General features: G+C 38.7%; 2 protein-coding genes across 2 annotated transcripts in view; both read left to right on the top strand.

The window, feature by feature from the left end:
* The first annotated feature begins 1188 nt into the window (after nucleotides 1–1188).
* On the top strand, nucleotides 1189–16875 carry marchf7 (membrane-associated ring finger (C3HC4) 7). The gene is made up of 11 exons (XM_016238210.1): nucleotides 1189–1266; nucleotides 4513–4700; nucleotides 6718–6867; nucleotides 7258–7414; nucleotides 7540–7710; nucleotides 8449–9538; nucleotides 12938–13107; nucleotides 13703–13806; nucleotides 15379–15480; nucleotides 15623–15671; nucleotides 16150–16875. Exons 2-11 carry the CDS (start codon nucleotides 4527–4529, stop codon nucleotides 16248–16250), a joined length of 2268 nt encoding a protein of 755 aa, XP_016093696.1. The 5' UTR covers nucleotides 1189–1266; nucleotides 4513–4526; the 3' UTR covers nucleotides 16251–16875.
* A 1436-nt stretch (nucleotides 16876–18311) lies between these two features.
* The window catches only part of LOC107555401 (protein FAM171B-like), a 7906-nt gene continuing 3628 nt past the window's right edge, over nucleotides 18312–22589 (top strand). Inside the window, exons 1-2 of the mRNA XM_016238179.1 lie at nucleotides 18312–18486; nucleotides 21391–21561. Coding sequence (XP_016093665.1) covers nucleotides 18312–18486; nucleotides 21391–21561 — 346 coding nt within the window. The remainder of the gene's footprint in view (nucleotides 18487–21390; nucleotides 21562–22589) is intronic.

Below are 22589 nucleotides of genomic sequence, written 5' to 3'. Positions count from 1 at the left end.
GCAACATTTCTGTTTGCGTTGTTCAAATGAATGGCTTATTATCACGCTTCGCAATATTTTAATTAGCACAGTGACAGAACAAATGCCATGTGGCTGTGAGCAAACACAATGAAACGGTGCGGTTATTACTGTATCAGATGCATTATGCCGCCCTCTACTGGACAATTAAACAAATAGCCGGAAAAGCAGCTATAAAAACCACAATAAATCTTTCACATATGCCATTTTGTTCAAATATTGTTCAGTTTAGTGTTTTATTTACTGAATTGATGTTTTAATTTTATTTACATTTGAATGCTGCTAGAAAAATTACAATTATCTACCAGGATTTATTTCACATTACTGACTTTGTATGCCACCTGCATTTTAAAATTTTACAACATAACTTGAATTATTCAGTGAACAACATTATACAACACTATGACACTAACACTATGGTTATTTGTTATAACAGGGAGGGGGCAAGAGTAAATGTGCAACATGTAGACAAAATTCTGAGTAAAGTGTAAACAATTAAAAAAATGAAGCTTACAAATATTTCAAGTCTTGATGTTTTATATTTTAAACCGAGTCTCTTGATACTGTCAATGTACTCTCTGGTTTCACTGTAGTTGTGTTTTCAGTTGTGTATTAGTAAATTTAGGCTACTTTTATATACATGGACTTTAGAAAAATATATATTGCATTCGTTTTCATATAAGTTTAAATGTAATGGGTTTTCAAATTATAAAAAGAATACACCTAATTAAATTATAGGCTAGCCTACATTATCTCCCCCAAGATCATTTGTGTATCAAAGAAATAATTTTTTTTTCACCAATATTAAAATAGGTCTTGAACACTGGAACACCAAAATGTGATTAGAGTTAACTAAAACGTAAAAAAAAAATAAACAAGCGGTTTCAGGGAAGTTTGTATTTATATATTTTCCATCATCTGCAAATGCTAACTTGCTGAATAGAGCCAATAGAGATGTTCGAGAAGAACCTCTAATTTTATTTTGGATTTTACACCCTAACACGTGTATAATTTACCATGGACAATGTCTATGTAATTTACGTGCAGCATATCAATGTTAAAGAGAAAAGAGGGCGGGGCGTATTTCGCAACACTGTCATTCATTGGCTGGGGCAGCTGACAATCAGCCGCCGTGAGCAACGTACGCGTTTCCTGCGGGTGTCCGTTTACACTTTAAACCACGTGACCCTCACTATATCAACACACGGACGCCATTAATATTAAAGGCAGAGAGACGGAAAATCAGAGGTGAGTTCACACGGAAGTGATGCCAATCGGAACATTTTAACACGGAGAAATTGGTGCGTTTTAACGGGTAGCGTTAATATAAACGCTTACGATTTAATTGCATTCTGTTACCCAGCGAGCTTTATTCTTGGTGTAGTTACGAAGTGTCCTGGCTAACAAAAACAAGGCCTAGACATCTGGCAGAGTGCTGGTTTATTAATGCGACTGACTCCTGGGATGACATGCAACCTAGAGCGTCTAGTTTAACGGGTCAGTGGCGCGTTTCATGTCCTTTTTTGAATGCATTGAGTTAAATCCGTCTGATTTACTGGCGCAAAAGCTTTTGTACATGATAAATACTCCGTGTTTACCTCCTCCGTGAGCTATTTGTTTTTTTGTAATGTGCTTGTAACCCGAGAGCTATGCTGAGCTAATGCAAATCACTGACATCTCACCTGTTTGATATGCATCAGCTGTGGTTTACAATCAAAATGTCGCTGTTTGTGTCCTGTCAAGTTCATGCAAGTGCAACAAAAAGGACTTGAACATTGTGGCCTGGAGGCCAGAGAGACATTTATCAGGTCACTGCTATTATCGAAAATCTGGACCATAAATGTAATCTCGAATCTATTTCAAAATAGTCCAAATTTGCACCCTTTGACAAATATTGTAAGTACTAACTGATGCACATGGAATCAAGGAAGAGCACATATGTGCTAAACACATGTCGAAACCTCAAGATGAGGAAGCTGCATAGAGGCATTAACTTAAAATGGCTCCTCATTTTATTAGTGTGCTGTTTTGTGATTTTTGTTGAGCGTACGAGCTTGGGTTTAAGAAAGTGTTCCAGCACTGGTTGCATAATTCAAAATAGTCCAAATTTGCACACTTTTTGACAAATATTGTAAGTACTAACTGATGCACATGGAATCAAGGAAGAGCACATATGTGCTAAACACATTTCGAAAAGCTGCATAGAGGCATTACCTTAAAATGTCTCCTCATTTTATTAGTGTGCTGTTTTGTGATTTTTTGTTGAGCGTACGAGCTTGGGTTTAACAAAATGTTCCAGCACTGGTTGCATAATCGGCGAACAAAGCCACAGGGTTTCACGCGGGTGTTTTTGTTCTGCCTCTTGTTACATACACGCCCTGATGTTAATGTATTTCTCATTCTGCTTGGCATTCACCTTTAGTACCTTTTGCAAATGTTGATCTATGAAAAATACCCTGAAAGAAAATGGATGCTTATTTCCTCACAGTCTTGTCTTTCGAAACCCATGAGTTTCTTGCTTCTGTCAAACAGAAAAGGATAATTTCACTAGCCTGTCTTAGCTTTTCATTTTCATAAAATGAATGTGAATAGTGGCCCTGGCAAATTTTGGTCTCGTCCTCAAACAAAGCTGTCATATATTCCAAATATTTTGGAGCCATAATGCAGAAGTTGCTAGTTTTTTGTTTTTTTTTGGTCACTCTTGTTGTGTGGAAGAGGGCAGCACAGATATTCCGAAGAAAGTTTAAAATGATGCAAGAGATGCAGCAAGCCATTTCACATGATATGATGCAATACAATTGTTGCTTTAAGTGTCTAAACTTTGAGGCCTACTATATATGTACTATATAATGACATTCTGTATCTAAACTACTTTCAAGTACAGGCTTAAGCCTGCAATAGCCTCTCTCTCACTTGCTCTTTTTCTGTCTGACACCTGACTGAAGCAGTGCTTTGGTGCCTTCAGGTTAAGTTTAGCAGTGTTCTCACTTGGCAAATGTGATTTGGAAAAAGCTTGACATACAGCAGAGAGCTTTCATTGCAGGAAGGTGCTATTTTGATACTCTGCTGAAGAGGGGTGGGTATTTATAGAGGGCTTGATGAAGGGTGCTGTAGGAAGATGTGTATGCAGGTTTACTGAGGGGAGGAAAATGTGTTATGATATAAAATGACAGGTTGAGGTGGTCCGTTACTGTCTGTGTGCCAGTGCCAGTGGCTTTTGTATTCCAAGGGTTACTGATTATTGGTAATGTCAGGCATTTAAGACTGCTCTGGGCCAATAGACTGATGATAACCAGTTTTGCTTTTTGTTTTTCTTCAGTGTGTCTCCTCTACTCTTGATGGCAGTAAAACATTGTTCAGATTCACGTTTTTGCCATTTTCACTCATACATGTAGTATTTTGAAGGTTAATGCATTGGAAATAAAGTAGACATTTACTCACCCTCATGATGTTCCAAACCCATATGACTTTGTTTTACGAAACAGGAGAATAAAGCTTCTTATTTAAGTGGAATCAGTCACCCAAACATTAAAATGTCGTCATTTACTCACCACCATGTCATTAAGCCCATAAGACTTTGGAATATAAATGATTATATTATTTATAAATGATCATGATTGTTGTCCATCCATTGAAAGCCTGCAACCAGAATGTGCTCACTTAATAAAGTACATAGAGATTGTAGAACTAATCCAAATTAATTGAGAGGTGTACGTCTTTTGAAAAGACCCAATCATTTTGAAGAACCGATATAATTTTGGTTTTTTACTTCTAGACATTGTTTAATGCACATCAAATACAGTATACAGAAGCTCAACCACAGTGGCTTGCTTGCGTGATTCACAAGAAATAACTAATTTGATTGGTTTTCACATTTTAAACAAAATGTTTGAGCTTATGCTTACCATATTTGATGTGTGCTCAATGCGTTGATCAATTTTTGTGTTTAAATAAAAGCCCAAATTTAAAATCTATTCCTCCTAATAAATAGATTAAAGTGCTGTAAGCCATTTGTATGGTGTACTTATTTTTTTGAAGCATACAAATTTTAGTTGCATGGACTTTTGAGAGTTTTGGGGAAATACTGCCGAGATGATATTAAAAATATATTTTAATAATGTATCAAAGGTGAACGGAAGGCTTACAGGCTTTGGGAACATCATGAGTACGAGTAAATGATGACGGAATGTTCATTTCTGCAAACCTTTAATAATGTGCTAATAGTTCTTTAACATGCAAGTTAGTCAAACGGGTTTGGAACAATGCGACGGTGAGTACATGACAGAATCTTTCTTTTTTTTTTTTTGTGAACTATGTCTCTAAAACCATCATACTGCTGGAGGCAACTTGTAATGCTTGACAGGTTATGGAAGTACATGACTAAAGACACGCCTGAAACATCTCATTACCAGTCCTGTTTTTAAATGGAATTTAGTGGTGACTGCTGTCATGGGTGTGCGGCTGTAACGTTGTGTGTCTCTCTCTGTCTCTCAGGGTGCAGTTTAGAGATGGATTCGAAGTCTCGTCGGTTTCCTTTTGCTGTCTCCAGCTCTTCCTCGCTGTCATCGCCCTCCTCCTCATCTTCAGCGCTCAGTGCGAGTCGGCTCTATGGCAGAGGGAGCGTCTTGGGAAGAGATCGCTTTAGCAGAGAAGCTTCTGTCAAATTAGACTCCGACTATCAGGTATTACAGTGACCCATTCATTTCCGTAGTGTTTGCATTCATATCCACAGGTAGTGCAGCTTAAGTCTCTCTCGGTAGAGGACTGCCATCACTGAATCGTTAGCCTCTTCTGTTCAAACCCGTCACCCAGAAATCCTTATTATTTTTCTATGTAACCCAGCATAGTTAAAGGAGTGTTTCGGGTTCAATACAGATTTTGTAGTTCTGTCGACAGCATCTGTGGTTTAATATTGATTACCTCAGAAAATAACTTTGACTCTTTCTTTTAGATTAAATGGAAGCATGTGGGGCAATGATATGTATCCCTAAGAAACCCAAGCATCGATATTCATTTTCCCGCCTATCTATATGAAGCCATTAGTTCTAAAAACAGTTTTGTTTAGGCAAAATTGTGCAGTTAGGGTTGCAAAATATCACCTCCGTTGTCTATTCACAATTCAGAACACATTTGTTTGTTTTTTTTAGTTGAAAAATTTAATATTTCAACCAGTAATGGTGCAGTCTTGAAAAATAATGAAGGTTCAATATTTGAGCTTAATCAAACTAATTTTTATAACAAGCATATTTTAAATATAATGTGGTGATTTTTAGTTGAATTAAAAAAGATATTGAGACTGACAAAATGGTCAGAAAACAGCTGGAAAAGATTCTAATTATTTTTGTACCACTGCGGAGTAGGCTGGCTTTTTGCCCAATATAAGGATTGCCAGGTTTGCATAAAAACAAAAATAGCCAGATGGTCAAGCAAAAAAGTAGTCCGTAGCAAATCTCAAAATGCTGCTCTTGCACTCGGATGCATATTTTACAGTCACTTATGCATTGTAGTTTCTCTGTTTTTATACATTTGTCTGTTTTTATAAAGGTTATGTAATTTGTGTAATTTCAAATGTTTAACCCACACCAACATTATTTGCAAAGTTGTTTATTTATTTTTTTTTAGATTGAGATTTGATATTTGGCAAATTGAGTTTATAGACGTGTATATGATATAATAGAAAAGTTAGATAAATTTGTTCTAAAAGTGTTAATTGTCATCTGGTCAGTGCTGTTGTGCATGACTTTAGTAAGCTAAAGGAGTTAATATGCAATTTTATTTTTTTCCCCCACCAGAAGTGTAGATAAATGTTAGTGTCGGCTAATGTTACGTGTAGTTTTTACCTATATTTATAGAAAATTTTGTATTTTATTGCTTTATGCGATCATTATAGTTCTGTTATGCTGGGTCTCTGGGGGTTATCAATAATAATATTGAGGTTAATATTTAGTATTGTTGTTATTAATAATTGTAATAGTTTGTTTTATTTAATTTTTAAAAAATTTTAGCTCTCTCGGAATATATAGCAAAATATTTACCCAAGGGTGGTGTTTTTTTTTTTCTTCCTCATTACGGTGTAAGTTGTTTTGTTTTCTCCACCCCTTCAGTCAATAAAACTTCATGAAGATTCTCGAAGCATGAGAGAGGCACTATGGAGATTAGTGTGCTATCTCTATTAGCATCTCATATTCCGCAGCACTGCTGGGGCTCTGGAAAGGTCTTCGTGTTACACTGCTTTGGTTCACTGGGCTTTTTATAGTGCACACTAGATTCCTGGCCCTGGTGTATCTCGTCAACCTGTCAAGGTCTGTCTCGCTAGATAAAATTACTGAAACTTCCAGAGTTGTTTTTGACTCCCAGAGTGTGTTTTGAAGATCACATCTAAGAACTTGGCTACATCACTACATTAGGCAGTGTTGAAGTGCACATTAAACAACGTTAGCCACCATCAGCTCATCCGTATATAGTTTGCCACAGGGGATTTCCCAACATAAAGCAGCAAACCACCCATATGCTTCAGGAAGAAAACTATTTGCAGAGGCTTTGTGCTTGGCTGTTTAAGTCTGAATATTGGCTCATGTATCTCTTTTAATGGTGTAGAACAAACAGTAGTTGAATGACTCCGTGATAGTAGCGTCTCTTCCTGTCACATGTTCTAACGTTCACATGTTGTTAATTTCTCATGTTTCCTGTCTGTTCTAGAGCTCCCGTCTGCTGAGCTCAACAAGAGGTTACAATTCAACTGAAAGCCGTCACTCCAACTGGAAGCTCTCTACTCCTGTCTCTCTGTCTTCGTCATCTTCCTGTGATCGAACATGGACAGAATCTGTCAGTGGAGACCGAGGCAGACTTGTAAATATTGTGTATACATTTTATGTATATGCAAGTTGTATAAAGGGGTTTTATTATTATTATTATTATTATTATAATAATAATAAGAAGAAGAAGAATTACATTAATTGCATAACATATATTTTAAACCATGAGAAAGTGTCTAATGCTACGGCATAGATAAGATTGGATGTCCAAAGTTCTTTTAGTTTTATAAAGTAGCACAACATAATTGTGAATCTAGTATGAAATTTGTTGTGATATTCACATTTATGTAACAGTTTTACCAAAAAAATCTGATTTGAAGGCCCTTTTGCGATGTGAACAGTCCAAGAATCTTGGAGTCCATTTAGTAACCAACCCAGACATGTATGACATCTGACTGCCTGTGTTTGTGTGTTTGCATTTTAGACCGACTCTGAGAGAAGACCGGGAGCCTACTGTGGACTTCTTGGCACATCCCAAGACAGCGAGTCTAAACGAGCAAAACTTTCCTACACAAATAGAGCAGCATATTCCAGATCCCCTTCCACATCTAAACCTGCCAGCTCCTACTCCACTTTAGGAAGTATGTCACGGTAACAAGTAGTTGCAAAAATATTTATGTGTTAAAATGTTGTAGCTATAGTTAATATTGGGTGTCTTATCAATGTATGGATGTATGGTGGATTAACGCATTGTTCTTGTGTTTAGGTTCTTCATGGAAATCCTCCATCAGTCCTTTATCTAGATCATCGTCTTCATCTTCGACAACTCCATCAGAGGGTCTTTGGGCCCGCAGAGATTTGGAGAAGAGGGGGGATTCAGGACTGACCTCACTGAGGGAGTCTAGTTACCGGCCTAGTGGGCTGACATCTTCACTGTGTATGTGCACACACATATTCACATTTACACAGACACAATCATCCACTACCAGTCTAGTCCTGCTGTTGTAGTCCATTTTCTGTACTGGTATTTTTATAAAAATGTTGGGATATTGCCTAAAAATGCGGAATGAAAACTGAATAAAATGCTTGCTTGAGTAATATAATGTGAAAATCAGTACAAAGACTTTTTTTTTTTTTTTTTTTTTTTTTTTTTTTTTTTATTATTATAAAGGGACGGAAAATTTTGCATTGGATTGGGCCAATAGTTTTAAAGCAGCCTAAATGTTATTCTGGCCATTTCTGTTTCCCAAAAAGTGGCGGTTTTATTTTTATGAACACTTGGGAAGGTAATGCTTTATTGCAAACTATTGTTGCAGAATTTTTTTTTTATTAAATTTTTTTTAATTTTATTGCTGATATCTTGGCATTTCTTCTAACATTACAGTATTTTATATAACGAGCAACTTTTCGGAAAATGTTTAAAAATGCTAGCGTGAACTGGAGGGCGTTTTGAAACAAAAATGCTGTTTTTCAAGATATCCAAATGAATGTGGACGTAGCCTATTGCAGTGGCTTTCAGCCCTGTACCTGGAGACGAGTTAAAAATCTTTAATCTAACACCTGATCAGCTCATTAGTAGAGACTGTGGTCTAATGGTCTTTGGTCCAAAACCACTGGTCTAATGCATTATGTTGTAGCCCATCATGGTAACTCTACCTTTCTTTTTGTGCTTCAGACCGTTCAGAGCATGTTACCTCCACCTATGCACAAGGTGCTCGACCCAAAGAGAGCCAGTATTCATCCTACAGAGAGCATGGTTCATCTAGTCGCCGTATCTCAGCCGAGTACCTTCCTTCTCCTCTGGAGCGCAGCTCCCACAAGCTGACCTCCGATTACCAGTCTGGTCCGTTCTCTCGTGATATGCCACGCTCTAGCGCCACCAGAACCTCCGCCTCTGTCTCGGACCCATCCCAGCTCTCATCCTGGATCTCCACCCCTTACACACCCCTTACTGGCTGTAGCTCCAGCCCACCACCCTCTAGCCCCGCCCCCACTCCACTTCCTGCGCAGAATGGCGGTGACTCGGATGGCAGGCGAACAACCAGGCGTCTGCTATCCCGGCTTTTCTCCCGACGCTCCAGTCAGGAGTCAAATTCTAGCTCTGCCTCTGATTCTCGGTCATATGACTCAAGCTCGGATGAAGCCCCACCCTCTGAAGTCCCTCCTTTAGTCAGCAGAGAAAATTTGGAAGCAGAGTTGAGGAACTCTGACCCTGTTCAGGCGTTTTCGTTCTTGCGCAGACGTGGACCATCTCTCGCTCCCGTCCAGGAGAGAGCTGATGTAGTAGAGCACGAACAAGAATCACTCCGATCTCCGGCAGGCCTGTCTTGGCTGAACTGGAACCGCTGTACCCCACTGTTCTCTCGTCGCAGGAGGGAAGGGCGTGACGAAAGCGCCTGCATGGGCCCTCATCGTTCACCCCAATTCCCTCTTGGTGACCGTGATGGCTGTAAAACACCTGACCGGGGCACGGATTGTGAAGATGATGATGACGATGATGAAGATGAGTCCTCAGAGGGCGCCACAGCAGCACCCTCTGCTGGAGCCTCTGGTCTCTCTGCATCGCTACTGCAGGATGGAGCCCATCTGGCAGGACGGAGCCATGGCATGGGCAGGGTGATGACCAGCCCGCTCTTCCGTATGCATGAGAATATGATAATTGGTATGGGAGTGGGAGCAGAAGGGAGGAGTCAAACTGATGAACAGGTGAAAGACAAGCCCGCCCCCTCCAGAGACCCAGAGAGACTGCGAAAGATTCAGGAGAGGTCAGAGGGCAATTTTAATTCTCTAACTTGGTTATTGTGGTGAAAAAAAATTACAGTAAAGGTAGGGCTGGACAATAATTCAATATCAATATATCGCAATTTTTTTTCATTAAGTGAGATGATTTTTAAACATTTCTGATATTTCTGTGTACATTACCAGTGCTTTGTGTACAGCTGTTCCAAAAGCGCCTCCTGCTGGCAGAGAATGAATTTGCATATTCAATAAGCCTGTTTCTAGCAACACTTTCTATTTTCTGCAGCAACTCTATGGAGCTTATAATATGACAAAACTGTTTGAATTTGTATTGTATAATTTTGAATGTGGCATTTATCAAAACTGAATATTATGTGGCATTTAGCAGTTCTGAATTAGATTTTTTTTTTTTTTACTTGAATGTTGAACATTTGAAATTTAACACAACTGAATTTGAGTTTTTATAGCAGAGTTTTATAGACATGCATTTTCAAATAGCAAATTGTTTTGTTCTGAATTCTTTGACTGCAAATATCCATTTTTTTAAAATACAGCTTTACAGAATTTGATGTTCCAAATACAGGAAAATTGGAACATCAAATTCAATATTCTAAAATTCAGTATGCAGAAATTCAGATCAAAGTAGGTCAGAGGTAAGCCACAGGGAAGAGCAGATGATCTCCGAAAAGTCAAACGAAGCAGTTTGGCCAATTAGTAGTTTTCTGGCGTTCAGATCAGGTTGATCTACCTGATCGTGAATCGCCCGGAGATATCCTAAGTGATTCTTAAACATTTATGGTTTATATTTAGGCCTGTATGTTAGGTTAGCGTTCAGCATGTTAAACCTTTATCTAAGCGGTCTCTGGTGTTTGTTTTAAAGTATATTTAGTGTGAAAGTGATTGGCATGCCACCGTGTCTACACAGGAAGCGAGCGGAAGCAAAAAAAGGCAATAGAGCCCATTGATTATAATCAGTGATATTTCCTACACTGGATGCTGTGCGGCGCAATACCGTGTCTATACGGATGTGACTGCTTGAAGCGACAAAGCGGCCGTTGCAAAGAGCTTGGACTACGTCAGAAATAGAATGGGGAATTAGGGATGGGCGATACCCCTTATTTTGTTTTCAATACGATACCGATATTTTAAGGTAGTATTGTCTATCGATTCGATACTTCTGCACTAAACTTTTAAATTATGAAATGTATTAAATTACTAAGAGTAAAATGGGTAATGAAAACCACTTAACTTTGTTTAAAACGCATTTTAACCCATTTAATCCCAAATTTTTCCCAGACATGAAAATATCCAAATGATGCGTCGTCAGTAACCCTTTGGAATCAATTGTTTTTTGTTTTGGAAAAGTGTGAATTTTTATTTTATAGTCAGTCACAATTGTATAATGTGGGATAATGTGTATACTGAATTAACATTTCTGCAGTCATACATTTTTTTTTATATATATCTTAGCCCAGCTATTTTAAACTGTTTGATCACATTCTAGGGTTACTATTATGCATAAAAAACCCTTATACAACATTGATAGGAATACTGAGATCAAATACAACCATCAATGTATTTCAAAATCTTTACTTTTTTGTAACATATCATCACATTTTTATATTAGTGCTACCAGTATTACAACATTAATATTCTAACTTATTTGTAACATTTGAACTTTTGATTTAGTGCAATATTTTGTACTGCCATTAGGGACTGCCAGTGAATGGCTGTTGCATGCATAAAATGCAACCTTTTTTAGCCCAGCTATTTTAAACTGTTTGATCACATTCTAGGGTTACTATTATGCATAAACTCTTATACAACATTGATGGGAATACTGCGATCAAATACAACCATCAGTGTATTTCAACATTTTTACTTTTTTTGTAATAAATCACATTTTTATATTAGTGCTACCAGTATTACAACATTAATATTCTAACTTATTTGTAACATTTGAACTTTTGATTTAGTGCAATATTTTGTACTGCCATTACGGACTGCCAGTGACAGGCTGTTGCATGCATAAAATGCAACCTTTTTTATTCTATTAACATTACAGAATAGAACATGATCAATATTATCTTTCAACGTGCAATTTAAATAATTGCAATTGCACAAACTATGTAGGCTACAATTTCAATTAGTTTATTGTGAAATAACTCCAACATTTATGTTTTTATTTCTGTCCTCTGATAAGCATTGTTCAGGGCCGCCGTTCCCAAAAGCTTTAATGCTTTCTTATGATACTTTTGGGAAACGCAGCCCTGTTTGAATGCACTGTCAGCAGTGAGTGTGATGGATTGGTTCTGTCTTGCAACATTTGCGTGTGTTCAGATGAGCAGGAAAATAGTTCTATCCTACACAATTACTAGCTAACAAAGGTTATTCGTCCAATTCAATGCATATTGTATGCATTATTTTTGTTAAACACAACCACTGGTAAATAAAGCGCACCGTAGTTTCGATATTTTTTTTGTTTGAGTATCGATACTTTCGATACTCGCGTCAGTATCAATATATCGATACTTCGGATCGATACGCCCATCCCTACGGGGAATCCGATTGCTGTTGTCGCTCTAGTAACGTTTAGATGGATGACGGTTGTAGTTAAAGTGAAGGCCATTATAGTGACATACAGGAGTCATACATTAGGCGCGCATGTGTCTGTTATTATTAATGATTTTTTGTTTTTGATTGCAGTTTTTCTGAGGCTTTTTAAAAATATTGTTCATATCGACATCGGAAGTATATCGTATCCACCAAAATTCAGAAGTGTATCGTGATATAAATTTTGGCCATTTCGTCCAGCCCCAAGTAAAGGTATAGTTACATAGACAAAGTCAGTTGTCAAGAATGTAGCGACGCATGAATTCCCACAGAAGTCGCTTTTAAATCAAGCTGCTTTCTGTTGGTCAGTGCAGCAACTTGAATCCATTGCTAAATCTGCGTGGGGAAATCTTTTGCCGTCACGCACAATCCCCAGTCGTGTAGATTAAAAGAACAACACGCAACAATGGTAAATGTGGCCACGTCTTAACTCCTAATTTTCTTGTTTATGGTCATTTTAAGGTGAACTTGGTCATTTTAAAAGAATTGGCACTTGGATTTTCAGTACATGCATACATGATTTTAAACCGTTTTTAGTAGTGCTATTCATTTTAATGGCATCCAAAACAATTGAGCGCATCTTTCACAAAAAATTGGTTTAGTTGCAAAACAATGGTTTGAAGTGTCATGCTTGAAGCATTAGTTGATGTATTCAAAGATTAAAAAAAGTGCTTGAAAGTTTCTAGTAATCCTGAAGATCCTGATTAGCTGCTTCAGTTGTGGTCGAGTAGAAATGGGTCTAAATTATGAATGATTGGGCACCCTTAGTGTAATAGGAACAGATGTTCATAGCCCTCCATGTTCACTTTTAGCCTGCTGTTGGAGGACTCCGATGAGGAGGAAGGTGATCTGTGCCGAATCTGTCAGATGGGGGAGCAGTCGAGTTCCAACCCTCTGATCGAGCCCTGCAAGTGCACCGGAAGCCTTCAATATGTGCACCAGGACTGCATTAAGAAATGGCTCCGCTCCAAAATCAGCTCTGGTATGGATGTCTTTTCCTGAGGGCAGGAGTAAATTAGTTGTTTATATTGGTGTATATTCATTTGTTTGATGTGCACTGAGAATGGACAAGGAGGATTTGGGGTTCATTTCCTGCAGTTCAGGACTAGTGATGCATAACACTGTGTGAAAGCAGACTGATAAAAAGCACACGTTTGAAATGTCGAGTCGTGAAGAATCTCATTTGTTAACGGTCTTTTTTTTTTTTTACTTTTCTGAAGAACTTTTGACATTGAGGAAGGAGGCTACAGGGCATTATGGAAGAATGCTGTGGCAGTGCATTGTAGAGTTCAGAATAACTACCATAATTATGTACCAAAGTATTTACTTTGAGAATACTTGAACTTTTCTGAAGAACTTTTGACATTGAGGAAGGAGGCTACAGGGCATTATGGAAGAATGCTGTGGCAGTGCATTGTAGAGTTCAGAATGACTACCATAATTATGTACCAAAGTATTTACTTTGAGAATACTTGAGTAAACTGGGGTTCAAAAACTTGAGGGCTACATTTGCTAATAAGAGATGAATGCAGCTATTTTTCCATTCATATTGAGTACATGTGCACTTTCATACACAGGTTCTAACTTGGAAGCCATCACTACCTGTGAACTTTGTAAGGAAAAACTGCACTTGAACATTGAGAACTTTGACATCAATGAGCTCTACAGATCTCATGAAAGGGTAAGTGTGTCAGCCCAATATGTATACAATAAAGCACATTGTTTAGATTATTTTTAAGGTCAGAACATACTTGCCTGTACACAAATTTGTGTGGTTATGGTTTTTAAAGAATCTCTGAGGAACAAGAATTATTACATGGAATTAAGGCCTGTTCACACCAAAAAGCAGCACTTCTGACACTTACCCTCACTTTTCACAAAGAAGGAAGTCAAACAGACTTGCATCTTTTCAAAAAAAAGATGTTGCGGTTTTTGTATTTGCTATGGCGTTTATCAAACCATGCTGAATACAGTAGTTCAGAGGCACAAGAATCAGTTTTGCATTCTTCTGCTGCTATTCACTATATGCTCTTTTTATAAGCGCCACCAAGTCGCCATAGTTTTAATTGATTTTTAATTTTTTTTTTCTTCTCAGAATTGTATGATAAACTCGCAATTACGAGAAACTCAATTGCAGGATTTAAACTCATTTCTGACTTTAAAAAAAAAAAAATCCTCAATTGCAAGTTTATATCTCGCAATTCTGACTTTATAACATGCAATTGTGAGTTAAGTCAACAAGACTTAAGAGAAAAACGAGAGAAAATATCAATATTTTTTCCCCCTCAGCCTTTGACATTATAACTCACACTTGTGAGTTTATATCTCTAAACTTTAAGAAGTCAGAGTTGTACGAAAATTATTGAAAATTAATTATTGTTCTTTATTCAGTGGTGGAAATGGGCTTTCATATGAACCCCTCTCGGTTTAAAAAAAACAAACAAAAAAAACCTGACAAGCATGTCAACGTTTGAGTTGTCCTGATCGGATGCATTCGTAGTCCATTTATATTTAAAATGTTTATTGTAACCCGGAGCGTTTGTCTTGGTGTAAACTGACTTGCTAAAAATCATTCACACAGAGAATGCATTCTTGCATTAAAAAATGTGAAACACAGGGTCAAGGAATGAGGGGGAAAATGCTAATCTAGAAATGTTTAACTTTTTTTTAACTTGAGCTCCACATCTGTCTAGCACAGGGGTGTCCAAACTCTGTCCTGGAGGGCCGGTGTCCTGCAGAGTTTAGCTCCAACCCTAATTAAACACACCTGAACCAGCTAATCAAGCTCTTACTAGGCATAGAAACGTCCAGTCAGGTGTGTTGAGGCAAGTTGGAGCTAAACTCTGCAGAACACCGGCCCTCCAGGACCGAGTTTGGACAGCCCTGGTCTAGCACATTTATATAGAAAAACAATGAATCAGAACTAGTATTTGCTTAAAATCCCATCACTGTTGATAAGACTCCTTATTGAGTCTGTGGAATAAGGAACATCTTTAAAGACTTTAAGCAAGTAATGTTACATCAGGGGGTGTCCAAACTCGGTCCTGGAGGGCCGGTGTCCTGCAGAGTTTAGCTCCAACTTGCCTCAACACACCTGACTGGAAGTTTCTAGTATGCCTAGTAAGAGCTTGGTTAGCTGCTTCAGGTGTGTTTAATTAGGGTTGGAGCTAAACTCTGCAGGACACCCCTGAGTTACATTAATTATATTTTTAATTTTATCTTTAGTTTCATATTTGTGTGTTTGATTCCTCAGTCAGAGTATGAGTTCATCAGCTGCGGGCTGTATCTGGTGGTGCTCCTGCACCTGTGTGAGCAGAGGTTTTCTGATGTCCTGGGTGCAGTAAATGATGCTGGGGTAAGACTTCTGCATCTTTCCTGTTGCTTTGTTCATGTCCAAGTTCAGTGCATTGACTCGTGTGGTGAGTCACTCAATATGAAAGTGTTCATTATAAGCTGTTGTGATTTTGAAAATCAAAACGTTCTCCCCTCTCGCTCAGTTTTTCAACTTGGCGAGAACTCTACACGAGCACATGGACAATCTTGAAAGTATGTTATGAATTATTACTATTTATTTTGGTACTGCATCATAAAACCCTTAAATCTTGTCAGTTCATGTATATTAATCTTGATATAATCGATATCAACTGCTTTTAAAAGCATAGGTAAGTATTGATGAACCTAGTGTTTGTTCTGGTGCTTGTATTACTTAAGCAAAAATTTGCATTAGTTTAAAAATAAACAACTGGATGAAGTTAAAAGTGTAAGCAAATGTTAAGATTTATTTGCATGGCATTTAATACATCTGTTTATTTATTGAACTAACATAGTGAGTCATAATTGGCTGTTGAATGCATAGAAGGAATTACCAGTGTCTCCTTGGTGTTAAAAATGCTTGCTTATATTTAATTCTCCACCAGAAGGTGGCCTCTGGCATTTTTTATTTTTTTTTTTCTCTCTCTTCTTCCTCCCTCTTCCCCTTCTGGTTTTTAATGTTTCTTCATATCTCTTATGTTTGGACTCAAAGGTTCATATGCAGAATCTGATGAAGATGAGGCGGAGGACAGCAGACCATCCATCGACTTCTGTGACTTGGAGGATGATGATGATGAGGAGGAGGAGGTTTAATGTGTTGGCAGGGAGGGAGGGGGCGTGGCTTAGCAGTCTGTCTGTCTTCTCCCACTTGCTTTTCTTGACCTGTGTCCTCCTGCTTGAAGTGACTTTAGCCAATGTCTGATTGGCAGTGTAACCACTGTTCTTAGCCTATCACAAGGCTTTCATAATATGCAGATAATTCAAAGTTTATGGGAGATTTCATTTCATTTCATTTTTTTTTCTTTTTTTGCATCAGGTTGGTGAGCACTCTAAAGCTTTCAGTAGAAAAAAAAAAAGGTCAACTGATGACCACCATGAGTGCTTTAACTATGCTTAGAAGCTGGTTTGGGGAAAGAGAGGATCTTGGAAGATTCTTACTCTTACATGGTGCAGTTGAGGAACGTTCATCCACTCATTTATAGGACTGCTTAAAAAGGAGATGTTTGTTTTCAATATCTTTATGATTTTAAAAAAATAAATAAGATCCTTAATTTCCTGGTTTTATGTTATTAATACACTTGTTTTTGGAGAATGGGTGAGTGAGAAAATGTGATCACTTTTCTTTCAAGACTCTTTACAGAAGACCTTTTCCACACACAGTCTGTTTGTATGTTGTACATCATAACAGTAATTCGCTTGAATTATTACAATAAAATCAGTATCTCAAAAAAAACCTGCCGTGTCCTTCAGATGTCTTCTTAAAGCTAATGAACGATGATTCTGTTCATGAAAGTTAAAATGGCTTTTATATATTTGTTTTAAGAGAAATGTGATTCATTTTTGTTATTACGTAATTCAATAACTTCCATTTGTGGGATTTCTTCAGTTTGGTGGCTTTAGAGGTAGGTGTGTGCAGTACTTGTTTTGACTTCACTTGTGAGGACCAAATGTGACCCTGGACCGTCTGGAGCACAAAACCAATCTTAAGTAGCACCGGTATATTTGTAGCAATAGCCAACAATGCATTGTATGGGTCAAAATGATCGATTTTTCTTTTTTCTTTTGGACAACTTTAAAGGCGATTTTCTCTATTTTTTTGCATCCTCAGATTCCAGATTTTCAAGTAGTTGTATCTCAGCCAAATATTGTCCTATCCTAACAAACCATACATCAATAGAAACTAATCTTATTTATTCAGCTTTCAGATGATGATAAATTCATTCAATTTAAAAAAAGTTGACCATTATGACTGGTTTTGTGGTCCAGTGTCACAATGTCCTCACTTTGACAACCCACTATAGTGAGGACATTTTACCTCACTAGTTAAAAAGGCTTCTAGATCAGCCAAAGTGTGTTTTTATGTAAATCTAATGTTCTGCACACGTTTCTGTGATGGGTAAGTTTAAGGGTAGGTGTTGGGTTAGGTGACAGAAAACATAATTAACCTGACAGAAAATGAAAGGAAGTCTATGCATTGTCCACACCAAGGTGTGTGTGTGTGTGTGTGTGCATGTTTATGTGGTTTATGAGGACACAAATTTGTATAATAACATGGGTATTACATAGGTATTACAACGAGAAGGTGATTTATGAGGACATTTTCAGTGTCCCCGTAATTCAAAAGGCTTATAAATAATTCAGAATGCGTTTTTTTGAAAATCTAAAAATGCAGAAAGTTTCCTGTGAGGGGTAGGTTTAGGGGTAGGGTTGGTGTAGGGCGATAGAAAATACGGTTTGTACAGTATAAAAACCATTACGCCTATGGAGAGTCCCCATAAACCATAAAAACAAACCTGTGTGTATGTATTAACGATTTTTAACGATAACGATTTTTCGAGACATATTTTGCTCATATTTTAAAATATGTTATATAAACAATAAAAATATTCTGGTAAAATGTTTACCAAGGCCTGAAAAGAGCATTGCGTAATTGCGTGCGCTTTAACAAAGAGAAAAAACACTGAGCCAGCAGATGGCATCGCGTGAGCTGTGACGCAACACGCGCACCCGTCTGACTCCAGCAGCTCCCTCAGATTATCCATCGGTCCACCCGAGAAGCATGATGTGACCGTGACATACACAGCCACCTAAAGACAGAAAGACAACAACATTCTCCTTCTCCGTGTCACTGAGTGCAGTTATGTCTGAGACGCCATGCCAGATCTTTCGGGGTGTCTGCTCCTCGCCGCGCTGCTGATTTTCTGCGAGGATGGGTACGTGAGGAGAGCGGAGGGTGGGGTGCTCGCCTCGCTGTCGGAGGAGGACAATGCCAGCGACACACAGACGTCCCCGCTCAAGGGACAGGGGGATGCGACGGTGCCTCCATCAGGTAAAGGCTCAGCATCATCTACATCCTCAGCATCAGCTCCGCATGCGGCGTGCTTGCGAATAATAGGGATGTTTTCATGATGGGGTACATGACAACAAAGGACAGGGGTGCGCTGTTGACCGCTGTGCTTGCTGCCTCATAACATTGGCCTATAGCGTTCATTATGTGTCTATTATTTGTGAGCCTGCGGAGCGTTTCTACAGGGCCATTTGCAGTGAAGCCACCTATTTCAGGCTTTATTTAGGACAGCCACGTCTACATTATTTAAAGGTGAATAGCTGATATGGTTGAGCAACATTACGATGTTTATCTTGAATGTACAGGGTCATTATGCATTTAAGGTGGGATTAATTTAGAGCAGACCTTTCTGTTTGAGATGGTATAATCAAATCCATTAGGTCTTTAATGTCTGGGGTTTTCAACTTTTTGATGTCAATGACCCCAAAATTACTCAAATGTGAGGCCACTATATATATATATGTGCATTTGAAAAAAATTGTATGTGATATTGCGAAAACAACATGTTTAAAAAAATAAACAGTTGCCATTTACATTGCACATAGATCTAAAAACATTTTCGATCATTAATTCAAAATAAATGTTAATAATTCAGATTATTTTTATACTTTTTCCCCCTCTAAATTTTCTGCTGACCCCTTGGGGATTCCTGGACCCCAGCTTGAAAGCACCTGCCATTGCCATTCACAGATGGGTCTAGAACAGCACAAAGAGCAACACCTAATTTCACAACATCAATGTTACTGTGTGCTATAGCCTAGTAGCGAATTTCCTGTTACACATTTTAAGTACCAGGTCATGGTTGTATTATAGTAATCTAGTTAAATGTAATAGTGATCTTTTAATATTGCTTAAAGGGGTCATATGATGCGATTTAAATTTTTCCTTTCTCTTTGGAGTGTTACAAGCTCTTGGTGCATAAAGAAGATCTGTAAAGTTGCAAAGACTAAAGTCTCAAATCTAAAGAGATATTCTTTATAAAACTTAAGTCAACCACGCCTACCTAAAACGGCTCGTTCTAACACGCCCCCACGTCTACGTCACGATGTGGGAAGATTTGCATAACGCCACCCAAATGTTCACGCAAAGAAAGATGGCGTAACTTTGAATCTCGCTGTAGTATTGTTGTTGCCGCCATATCGTGAAGACGCTGTGTGCTTGGTTGTGAAAGCGAAACTACTTTGTTTGGCCTTCCAAAAGAGGACGTTATCCGCTTCGTCATGTTAAGTTGTAACTACTTTGTTTGGTCTTCCAAAAGAGGACGATATTCGCTTCGTCATACCTAGAGCTGATCAATGCTGGTCGCTGAGGAAATACATCAACCTCGCGCTGTGGATCGCCGGATCGGCTTTCACCGTGGACGAAGCGGAGTCCAGCCCGGGGTCGTCACATGTGGTTGCCGCAAGCCCGCTGGCCGCTCCTTCGTCGAATCCGCCGGCCACGCCGTTCTCAAGCCCGCCGGCTGTTCCTCACTCAAGCCCGCCCGCCAGCCTCCGCTCACTCAAGCCCGCCGTGTGTGACGCTGTGTGTTTCGTTGTGAAGGCAAAACTACTTTGTTTGGCCTTCCAAAAGAGGACACGACTAGAAATCAGTGGGTAAGTTGTATTTACAACACTGTTCCAGAACAGTTCAACCCAAATATTCAGATGTGTGCAGCACATTTTATGGAGGACTGTTTCCTGATCCTGGGAGAGTAGACTACAATGCAGGCTGTTCTGACACACAGACTGTAACTACATTTTTTATATTAAAGAATTTGCCACTGACGATTCAAACGCGAGTTTTGCGCAGTGTAGAGTAGCGCTTGTTGTTTGTAATTTCTCCGATCACAAATGCAGACATGGTTATATGTTTACGCGGCACGATGCAACGCATAAAAAGACAGTATACGTCATTATAATCCGTAGTTATGTCCCCACTGGATGCAACAAATCCCTCGTTTAAAATGTATTTTAATGTTTTTGTCTCGTCACTCCGGCCGGACAGGGAATCACAGTATGGTAAGGGGCGTAACATTTCCGTCACACGCTTGAGGTATTCGGCCAATCCCAACACACCGGATAGCTGTCCAATCAGAGCACACCTCGCTTTTCAGACCGATGAGCTTTGTAAAAATCAACGCGTTTCAGAAAGGCGGGGCATATAGGAGAAACAATAATGTACAGTATGTGGAAAATAATTAGTTTTTGAACCTTAAACCGCATAAACACATTTCATTACACCAAATACACAAAATAACGTTCTTTTTAGCAACATCATATGACCCCTTTAAATATCAGGGCCTGAAGTTAAGAAAAAAATGTTGAAGCTGCGTTGCTTTATTTGACTAACTTCTAGTGCCTGCCATTGTGTCATCCTGGTTATATTGTTGTTTTGAGGATCTGCATGTGCAAAGAATGAGGGATTGACTTCTTTTATTTTTTAGTATTGAGAGACATTTCAAAGACGATTTTCAAGGTTTCTCAAGCCTTAGTTTCATCCGACATTTGGCACTTTGATCTATTTTTAAGTCGCTCTGCCTGAGCCGTGGGTCCAATGGTCATTACTATTTCAAGGCAAAGATTTTACTGTCACCAACCAATTTTTTTCAGTGTTGGCTGTATTGGTTTTTAATGCGTTGAGCAATTACAGTTCAGTTACTTCAATGAACTTATAAACATTGGTGCATGTGGTGGTTAACCTTAAACTCCATTTAATTTGATTATTACTTGTTATTGATTAGGCAATATCAGGCTGCTAGGATAACCAGATTTAAACAAGAGCTAACATGATGGCACATTGTACACATAATATCAATCCTCTCAACCACACACCTTTACACAGTTTTCTAATGTATTTTCTGCAGATTATAAAATTAATCTGTTATCATTACATCCCCAATTACAGGTTATAGGAATGTCAAGTTAAACCCCTTGGCTATGATCAGTGCCCAGTTAGTGTCTAATGGAAAAAAGGTTGACGTCAAAGGACCCATTCAGCTCAAAATACCACTACCCTACAACACCCACATGCGGCCGTCTGACTCGCTGCCTGCATGGACCTTCGACATGACCATAGGTGATTGAAAAACATTTCAGCATTTAAAGACTGCAAACTTACCCATTCAGAAGAAGCTTGTCAGATCTTACACTGTTTTCTTGAAGTGGGGACTATGAACTATCATCATTACAGTCCTTAAAGGGATAGTTCATCCAAAAATGAAAATGTGATGTTTATCTGCTTACCCCAGGGCATTCAAGATGTAGGTGACTTTGTTTCTTCAGTAGAACACATATGATGATTTTTAACTTTAACCGTGGCAGTCTATCAGTCGTATAATGCATGGCAATGGTAACAAAATCTATGAGTAAAAAAAACATGCACAGACAAATCCAAATTAAACCCTGCGGCTCGTGACGACACATTGATGTCCTGAGACACGAAACGATCGGTTTGTGCCAGAAACCGAACAGTATTTATATAATTTTTTACCTCTAATACACCACTATGTCCAACTGTCTTTGGGGCGCGTGCACGTGAGGTGTGCTCCGGCGTAGTTTCCGTTAATGGGTGTGTTGATATCCAGCCGAAGAGCAATCAACCATAACTTCAGGCGACCAGGCTCAGAAGTTCGGAATGCGTGGAAAGTTACCACTCCCGAATGAGTTCGCGTGAGAGAACGTAATCTTTTAGTTTTAAGTCGGTTTGAACAATCCGGATAAGCGCAAGTAAGTACCATTTTGATTAGCCGTCGTACCTACAATGACTGTGCACTGTGTAAACAATGAGTGACGTATACGCGCGAGAGATCACTTCCGGCGCTTGCGTAAACTACGCCAGAGCGCGTACACACCTCACGCACCGGATGCCTGCGCGCGCTCAAAGACAGTTGGACATAGTGGTGTATTAGAGGTAAAAAATTATATAAATACTGTTCGGTTTCTGGCACAAACCGATCGTTTCGTGTCTTAGGACATCAATGTGTCGTCACGAGCCGCAGGGTTTAATTTGGATTTGTCTGTGCATGTTTTTTTTTACTCTCATAGATTTTGTTACCATTGCAATGCATTATACGACTGATAGACTGCAACGGTTAAAGTAAAAAA

Source organism: Sinocyclocheilus grahami, unplaced genomic scaffold (genome assembly GCF_001515645.1).
Source record: "Sinocyclocheilus grahami isolate Dianchi unplaced genomic scaffold, SAMN03320097.WGS_v1.1 scaffold534.1, whole genome shotgun sequence".
NCBI lineage: Eukaryota > Metazoa > Chordata > Actinopteri > Cypriniformes > Cyprinidae > Sinocyclocheilus > Sinocyclocheilus grahami.
The sequence above is the reverse complement of the archived record's forward strand: the minus strand, read 5'-3'. Positions and strand labels throughout refer to the sequence as shown.

Excerpts from the sequence above, each read along its gene's own strand:
- marchf7 (XM_016238210.1), top strand. The coding sequence starts at position 4,527 with ATGGATTCGAAGTCTCGTCGGTTTCCTTTTGCTGTCTCCAGCTCTTCC. Across the intron at positions 6,868-7,257 it reads GTGGAGACCGAGGCAGACTT|ACCGACTCTGAGAGAAGACC; the intron begins GTAAATATTGTG and ends TTTGCATTTTAG. Across the intron at positions 7,415-7,539 it reads CTCCTACTCCACTTTAGGAA|GTTCTTCATGGAAATCCTCC; the intron begins GTATGTCACGGT and ends TCTTGTGTTTAG.